This window comes from Jaculus jaculus, chromosome 18 (assembly GCF_020740685.1).
Source record: "Jaculus jaculus isolate mJacJac1 chromosome 18, mJacJac1.mat.Y.cur, whole genome shotgun sequence".
NCBI lineage: Eukaryota > Metazoa > Chordata > Mammalia > Rodentia > Dipodidae > Jaculus > Jaculus jaculus.
The window spans coordinates 46,426,334-46,435,262 of NC_059119.1; the positions used below are offsets into that span (position 1 = coordinate 46,426,334).

The 8,929-nt window shown below is 46.3% G+C and overlaps 1 protein-coding gene across 3 annotated transcripts in view; it reads left to right on the forward strand.

Annotated features, from left to right (window-relative positions):
* Mcfd2 (multiple coagulation factor deficiency 2, ER cargo receptor complex subunit) overlaps positions 1–8,693 on the forward strand; it is a 14,398-nt gene extending 5,705 nt beyond the window's left edge. For 2 of the 3 annotated variants that reach the window (XM_045137808.1, XM_004660143.2), the window contains exons 2-4: positions 1,440–1,600; positions 4,762–4,921; positions 7,293–8,693. In XM_045137808.1, the coding sequence (XP_044993743.1) occupies positions 1,452–1,600; positions 4,762–4,921; positions 7,293–7,424 (441 nt within the window). In that variant the 5' untranslated portion in view covers positions 1,440–1,451 and the 3' untranslated portion in view covers positions 7,425–8,693. The remainder of the gene's footprint in view (positions 1–1,439; positions 1,601–4,761; positions 4,922–7,292) is intronic. The other variant, XM_045137809.1, reaches the window with a different exon arrangement.
* Positions 8,694–8,929: the final 236 nt, after the last annotated feature.

An 8,929-nucleotide genomic window follows, 5' to 3' on the forward strand; every position in this document is an offset into this window, starting at 1 on the left:
AGTGGTAGCTTCTGGTCTGTGCCAAGTTTGGCCTTTGAAAAGAGGGACCTGACCTTACGTTCTCTCTTTATCGCTGTCGGTTTGGCGTTAGGTTGCTATTGGCTCTTGAGCGATCTGGAAGCTCCATGGGGAAGGCCTTTGTTACCTGGAAGAACTGGTTCTGCCTTTTAGGAAGAGAAGGTCAGGGCAGGTCTTTCAGTTTATCTGTAGATCTCCAGTTGCCCCTTACCTTCATTTTGAAGCCAGTCTCTATGCCCAGGAAGGACCAGGACTCACAGTTGAACTAGCAGTGGGTTAAGGCCTTACTTGAGCCGTGGCAGGTGATGCCCACTGAGTAAGTCCCGGCCCTCTGGGAACTTGCTGAGTGGCTGGAGCTGTCTTGTTGAGCCCCGTTCCTAATGTCACGAGGACATAATCTGAGTAACTTTCATAACTTCCCAGTGGTCTCACAGTGGTTAAGTCACTAGCCACTGTCACAGCTCTGGCAGTGGGGCAAGGCTGGAGAGATTCTCTTTGGTGATGTTTTCCCTTCGCTGTCCCTGCCCTGAGGCTGATGTGACCCGCCTGATAGTTTCCCTCGGCTCCTGATCCTCTCTCCGGCCTGCCCTCCTCCATCGCTTCCCCACCGAGCCGCCAGATGACTCAGCCCCAAGCCAAGCTGTGATCTCATCTCCCGTCATGAATTGTCAGGGGCTCCCTACTTGTCCCCGGGAAATGTCAGCTCTTGGCCCAGCATGAACAGCCTGTTCACCTGCGCGCCTGTCCCCTGGTCCCTGCTGTCTACGTTTGGCAGATGAAGCTTTCTAGAATACTCTCCTAGTTGTCTGCACCTGCCGACCCCCGGCCACCATCTTTTCATCAGACCTGCCCAGGCCTAACTAGAGCATCATTGTGTGTCTGTTAGTCTTCTTTGATTTTCCTCCACCCAAGGAAATGTTTCCCCCTAAACTCCTCCTCCCCCCCTCCCGTGGCAGAGGGTTCTTTTCAGACATACCTCATTTTGTGTGTTGTTTGCCTGTAGAAGGTGTTTCTTACTGTGGCGTTATAGGTGGGACTTGTCTTTGAGTCCCTGTAAGCTTCTGTAGAGTTGCTCGGCTGATACTGTGAAGTTGCATCATGCAGCTTGGTGACCCCTGCTGCTCATTTGAGTGACAGGGACCAGGAGAGCTCAGGGGCATCTCACACTGGCAGTCCTGGTCTTTCTTCCTTCATGACGGTGAAGCCCAGGACCTCGTTCCTGCTAGGCAAGTGCTCTACCTCCAAGCCTCAGCCTTAGCCACCTCCCCCCCCCCCCCCCGAGTGACTCCTGGGCCCAGTTTGACATGCTATCACGACCTTCATTACTGCCTCCCGGGGTCTCCAGGAATGCACTGTGTCAAGTATCGGGAGAAATCTTAGCTCCAGTATTCTGCCTTCACCCTCTGTTCCCCATCTCCCAGGTACCAGTGACCATGACATCCCTGCAGCTGCTCAGAGCCCCTTTCCTGTGTGGCCTGCTCTGGGCCTTTTGTGCTTCAGGTGCCAGGGCCCAAGAACACGGGGCTGGCGTCTCCCATCACGGCAGCGTGGGCCTGGACAAGAACACAGTCCACGACCAAGAGTATGTATTCAGCTGGCACTGGGCTTCATCTGTGGCCTGCAGCAAGGACTCGCTGACCCTCCCTTCCTTTCTCCTCTTTATGTGGCTCGTAGACATTTCTCAAGGATATTGTTTATTCCTTAAGGCCACCTAGTAGCCAGGTATTCTTTTTGTCATTATCAGTTCACAGGTGGAGAACCTTGAGGCCCGAAGATAGTGAATTATTTTTATGAATTTGGTCTTCCTCTTGGGCCCCTACCCATCACAAAGTAGGAGTAACAGAATCCAGAATTATAATGAAGGTTTCCTGAACCCTTTTGTTTTATTGACTGTTGAAGTTACCTTCTCCTTACTGGGACAAACACCTGACCAGAAGTAGCATATGGGAGGAAAGAGTATTTCAGGCTTACAGATTCCAGGGGAAGTTTTTCATCTTGGTGGAGAAATCTGACTCACTTCAGTATATCTCCACAGCAGAGAGGGAGAGAGAGAGATTGAGAGAGAGAGAGGGACCAACACCAGCAAGCACAAGCTGACTGTATACACTCTCAGTAGGGATAGACTCAAGATTCACCCCCACAGCAAGTCTCTGCCTACTGAAGACTAAGTAGGAAGCTTAATGAGAAATACCTAAGGTTATGTGGACATTACATTGAAACCACTACATCCCACCATGGCCCCATAGACTCATGACCATCTTAGAATGCAGAATGTACTCAGTCTAACTTTAAAAGTGACCATTGTCGAAGTCCAAAGTCTCATCAGAAATTCAAGATTGTCTCTTAACTGTGTGCACTGTTAAATCAAAACACAAGTTACGTACTTCCAACATATGATGGCACAGTGTAAACATTCCCATTGCAAAAAGAAGGCATAACTAAGACTGGACCAATGCAAGATCAATAACCAGCAGGCAGATATCAAACATATGTCATTCCAAGTTCAACATCTGTAACCAGTGAGGAAGACTCTGGATTTCCAGTTCTGCTCCTCCAGCTGGGCTGCTCACAGCCCAGGGAAAACTCCATCCCAAGCTGCAGCTCTCCTTAGCAGCCATTCCACAGTCCCAACCTATGCAAACCATTCTTGGGTCTATACTGCAAACCACAGTTCATCTCCATAGCTCCATATAATGGCCTCACTGGGTCTCCATACAGGGCTTTCAACCCTGTTTCACATTGCCACATTTCAGCAGCTCCTGGAACTGTGTGATTTCATGACCCACTTGTCTGCATTCTCATGCTTTCAAAACCAGTAGGTAGGTGGCATAGCCAAATTTATAAATCCAGTGGGGAATAAATCTTGACCTTGAAGAGCAGATACTCTTTTCACCCGTCTTCCTTCAAGCTCCCTCCTTGCAAAAGCATTTTCATTCTACTAGCTTGAGCCTTCCATGGGTGCATTTCACCCTCAGGGCACATCTTTTCCACTGTCCCAAAGCAAAACAGTTGGCCCACCTTAAACAGTGGTAATCTCCTCAACAATTGCATCATGAATAACCTAAAACCCAGTCTCTGCACCAGTAACTTTAAACTTGTTTGGATTTGCGATAAACTACATCTTTCATATCTTATTGTTCTGTACTTTTGCCAAGCACAACCAGTCCATCACTTTTAAATTCAACTTTGTTTAAATTCTCAGGTATGGGCAAAGAAAACAACCAGTCTTTCTGCCAGTAGCCTGGTTCCAACAAAGTTCTCTCTTTCCCCTTTACAAGTTTATAAGCCAAGCCTTCACAGACTACAGTTCTCTCTGCAATTAGTAGTTTCAAGTTCTCACCAGAATAGCCCAGAAAGCTCTGCTTACAGCACTGTGAGGCTTCTCCAGTACAAAGTACCAAATTCTTCCATACTCTTCCCACAAGCACATTACAGAAGACCAAAAACCACATGGTCAGATTCAGCACAGTGATGACCCCACTCCTGGTATCTTTTACTGTTGCAGTTACCTCCTCATTGCTCAGAAAAACACTTGACTAGAAGCAGTTTATGGGTTTGTTTAAGGTTTATGGATTTTAGGGAAAGTTTCACTGTGGTGGAAAAAGCTAGCTCATGTCAGCATACATCCACGGGGGGGGGGGGGGGAGAATACCAACAAGCAGGAGCTGACTCTAAGCACACTTAGTAGGGCTGGACTGAAGAACCACCCCCAGTGACACACCTCCTTCAGCAAGTCTCTGCCTGCTGAAGACTAAGTAGGAAGCTTAATCCTAATCAAAAAGAACTAAGACTAGGGGATATTACATTCAAATGCTGAGTCATTTGTTATATAGCCTTAGTTCCAGGCCAGTAAGCCTCACACATTATACTTTGTTATCCTTGAATTTTTTTTTTCCCCCTGAGTTACGGTTTCATTCTAGTCCAGGCTGACCTGGAATTCATTGTAGTCTCACAGTGGCCTTGAACTCACAGTGTCCTCCTACCTCTGCCTCCTAAGTGCTGGATTAAAGGTGTGAGCCACCATGCCCAGCTTGAATCATTTAAAAAATATATTTAATTTAATTTATTTATTTGAGAGAGAAAGAAGCAGAGAGAGAGTGAATAGGGCATGCCAGGGCCTTCAGCCATGACAAAGGAACTCCAGACGCATGCGCCCCCTTGTGCATCTTGCTTTCATGGGTGCTGGGGAATTAGACCTGGGTCCTTTGGTTTTGCAGGCAAGTGCCATCTCTCAAGCCCTTGAATCACTTAAAAATTTTTTTTTAAAAAAAATTTACAGCCCCAAAATGTTATAACAAAATGCCAACAGTAGGGTTGGAGAGATGGTTTAGCAATCAAGGCGCTTGCCTATGAAGACTAAGTACCCAGGCTTGATTCCCCAGGACCCACGTAAGCCAGGTGCACAAGGTGGTGCTTGCGTCTGGAGTTCGTTTGCAGTGGCTGGAGGCCCTGGTGCGCCCATTCTCTTTCTGTATCCGCCCCTATGTCTCAAATAAATAAAATAAAATAAAATAGAAAAGGTTTTTTTTTTTTTAGTGTTAACAATAAGGAGAGCAAGACACCCCTAGCCCTGCCTGGGTGGCAGATGGACGTTTTGGCTTTGTCCCTGCTCCTTTCATGGCCCTGTCCGTGAGTCCCGTCAGCCCCGAAGGCGCTGCCGCTGTTTCTGAGTTGGATGGAAGTTCGGAGCTCGTAGTTTTCAGAGTTCTTACATTTCGGTGTGATCTGACTGTGGGTTTCTAGGCACATCATGGAGCATTTAGATGGTGTCATCAGCAAACCAGAGGCAGAGATGTCCCCGCAAGAACTGCAGCTTCATTACTTCAAAATGCACGATTATGACGGCAATAACTTGCTTGACGGCCTGGAACTCTCCACCGCCATCACCCATGTCCATAAGGAGGTAGGTCAGGCAGTGGCTGGGTGGGGGGCCGGGAGATGGCCCATCTGGGAACGCCCCCCTTTGGTTGGTTGCTGTCCTGTGCCTCAGTAGTGCTTTATATTCCTTTCTCTGCCCACTGAGCTGCTCTACCTCTTCCTGTTCAGCACTCTCTGTCTGGGAAGGCTGAGCCACAGGCCCCCAGGACCCTGGATTTGCCAGTGCTTTAGCATTTCCACTCCATTAGAGCCTATGTCTAACAGACATGAGCAGGAGAAAGAGGCTGTTTCTTTAAAGTTTTAAAAATTTTTTAATTTAATTAATTTTTTTCTGTGAGTGAGAGAGAATTGGCATACCAGGGCCTCAGCCACTGCAGCCAAACTCCAGATGCTTGCGCCACCTAGTGGGCATGTGCAACCTTGTGCGCTTACATCACCTTGTGCGTCTAGCTCATGTGGGATCTGGCGAGTTGAACATAGGTCCTTAGGCTTCGCAGGCAAATGCCTTGACCACTTAGCTCCTCTATAGCCCAGAGGTGATTTCTTTAGAAACCAAGATCACGTGCCTTCAGACTTATTGTCATTCCTCTTGCCACCTGGTCTCCAGCGAGAAAGCCAGGCACAGTTGGTGACATAGGAGTGATCCTATTGGATGCTGTAAGTTCAGCCTGTCTTTTGCTCTGTAGGCAGTAGGGTAGATTGTTTTGCACAGAAAAAGGGTATTTTTTTTTTAATTTTGTTAATTTATTTGAAAGCACAAATGATATCAGATAATCAAAGCACCCCTTGGTATGGAGGGAGGGAGAACAATGTTTTAGGTGTTGCTATACCTGATTTCTTGTTATATTGCAAAATCATAGAAACAAAACAGCATGTTACCAGCCAAAAATAAAAGGATTCCTCAAAGCTACCACATTACCATAGCCCAGAAATACTCAGAAGAGTTCCGCTTTCCCAGAAATATGAATGGGATTACTCCCTTCCCATGAAACCTAGCCTAACATCTGGTGAGTTACTACAAAAAACCTGCATCAGAGACACCAAAGCCAATGTATACAACCATGGCCACCTGATTTTTAAAAAATATTTTATTTATTTATTTGAGGCAGAGTGAGAGAAAGAAAGAGGTAGAGTGGGAGGGGAGAGAGAGAGAGGGAAGGAGAAAATGGGCACTCCAGGGCCTCTAGCCATTGCTTATGAAATCCAGATGTATGAGTCATCTTGTACATCTGGCTTTAGGTAGGTAGTAGGGAATCAAACTCAGTCCTTCAGGCTTTGCAGACAAGTTCCAGAACTGCTGAGCCATCTCTGCAGCATGGCCACCTGAAAAAGGGTATTTTTGGGAGGACTGATGGACAGGAAGAAAGCGTAATGGGGAGAGGAGTCCCTGCAGAGGAGAACCGTGGTTGCTGTAGGGAGACGTGGGCAAGGTGGCGAAGGCAGACGCAGCCTCGCTTGTGATCAGCCGTAGCTCTGCACCAGGCACCGTGAGCCCGGCTGCGCCGCTTCTGGGACGGGCAGCAGTTTTTCCTTGAAGGTCATAACAGGTCCTTCCGCTTGGCAGTCCTGTCTTTCTCTTGGCCTGACTGGGAGATATCCAGTATGTTTCCACTTCATCAGGCAAACTGCACCGAGCCGACCCCAGTGAGGGCTGGGCCTGTGGGCTTTTTTTCCTTTAGCATAAATATGTAGGCCATAGAATCTGAAATTCCATTTTTTGTAGCTAGACCCGTTTCGCTAATGAATATCTATCACTTTTGTAACTAAAAAAACCCTTCTCAAACAACTAAGCAAGGGCCCCCTTTGATTGCATCTTTTTAAATTTTAATTTAATTTAATTTAATTTTGGTTTTTCATGGTAGGGTCTCACTTTGGTCCAGGCTGACTTGGAATTAACTAGTCTCAGGGGGGCCTTGAACTCATAGTGATCCTCCTACCATTGCCTCCCGAGTGCTGGGATTAAAGGTGTGCACCATCATGCCCGGCTTTTTTTTTTTTAAATTTTCATTTATTTATTTGTTTGACAGAGGTTAAGAGGCAGAGAGAGAGAGAGACAGCGAATGGGCAAGCCAGGGCTTCTAGCCACTGCAAACGAACTCCAGACGCATGCAATGTCTTATGCATTTGGCTTACTGGGGAATCGAACCGAGGTCCTTTGGCTTGGCAGGCAAATGCCCTAACCGCTAAGCCATGTCTTCAGTTCTTTTTTAAACAGCAAATGTAGTTTCTAACTTAGACTGTCATGAACTTATCTGATACATGAATTTGTGGGCTCCTGGAAGAGCCATGTATGACACTGAAAGCATTTTTGGGCATGTCTGAGCATGGGCATTTTGTACATTAGCTACTCCTTTGTAAGCCTGTTTCTCGTCACTGTCTCACTGGTTTCTTTGCAGGAGGGGAGCGAGCAGGCCCCAGTGATGAACGAAGGAGAACTAATGAACATCATAGATGGCGTTTTGCGGGATGATGACACGAACAATGACGGCTACATTGACTACGCGGAGTTTGCGAAATCACTGCAGTAGATGTTGGCCATTGGCCGTCTCCTAGTTATATGCAAATGTGACCCGTGACAATGTGATTGAACACTTCTGGTAATGCAGAGTAACTCATTTCCAACTGCTGCTACAGTATTTCAACAAAGTCCTGTAGTCATTTATTACACTGGGGTGAAAAAACAAAATCAAGAGAAATAAGAGACGAGAAACAGATCATTATCATATAGTCCATTCCTAAGTGCTAAGAGCTTAATGAAAGACTGTTTTAAGGACATTGGGTCATGATTACTGGGCACTAAGGAACTTGACTGTAGAACGTCGCAGGTTTCTTGGTGTTAATACTGAAAAGTAAGACGATGACGTTGCCAAGTGGACGCTGTCTTCAGTATCAGTGATGACGCTTCCCCAGTGGTCCCGTCTCTAGGCAAATACAGTCCGTGTTCTGATCCCCCAGCGTACATGACCACGTGCTCTGGGCAAGAGGTTACACATTAAGCTACATCAAAGCCACCGCGCAAGAGGAATGGACAATGCTGGTCACGACTCTGTCTCTGCTGGCATTTGGGGACTACGCACCACCGGCCCCCGGTGCCCTTTTTCAGATCTTCAATGTCTTGTTCACCTCCTGCCACATTCTTGGCGCCTTTTCTGCCGCCTTCAGCCGGGAAAGGCGTTGAATTGACAAGTGTTCTCTAATCACTAGCAGCTGTTTCAGCTTTCTTACTCTTTGTATTTCCCTCGTTTCTAGGGTTTCCCTTTTCTGCAGCATGGGAACTGTTGACTTGCTTGGTGCAGCAGGTTTAAGCTTGTCTGGCCTACGTGGAAAGTGACAAGATCATTCATCAGCCATGGTCATTAAGCCGATCCAAGTTCTGTTTCGAAGGAATGTTTAAATTACCTCTTCCAGCCTGAACACACAAATTCATCCATTTCAGGGAAGATTAGGAAAAGCCCTAAAACACCCCATAGCCGTGAACCTCGGTAGTAACCTGAAAGCGAGAAGCCACAGGTTGTAACTTGGTTTGTTGGATGTGATAGAAATGCTGTAAAAGAAAAATCCTAAGCAATGACTGAATCAGAAGAAATGGCATCAGATTTGCTTTTAAGATGAATAGAGACTTATTTTCTTTATTAAAGTATTCTTCTAAGAAAACATGTATTTGTATGAACAGTTTCCTGTGTCAAGTATCTGTGCAATCAGAGCCGACTTGTAAAGTATTCTTGTAATATCTCATTATTTTCAAAGATTTATATGATAAATTCTAGATATCTGACCAATAAAACTGATGAAAACAATAACAGGCGGTTGATTTTGTCCACATGGCCTTTTTCCGCCACCACACTAAGGGCTCACAGACTACGGAAGTTGACCTCTGTCTGCACTTCTCACATGTATGTGATTGGCGTGATTATTTGGGGAGTATGTTCTCAGTATTTACCCCCCCCCTTTTTTTTTTCCTACTGAATGAAATTACTTTTGACTCTTTTTTTCTCTAGCCAAGTTCAGGTTGTGACAGCATTCTCCAAGAGAC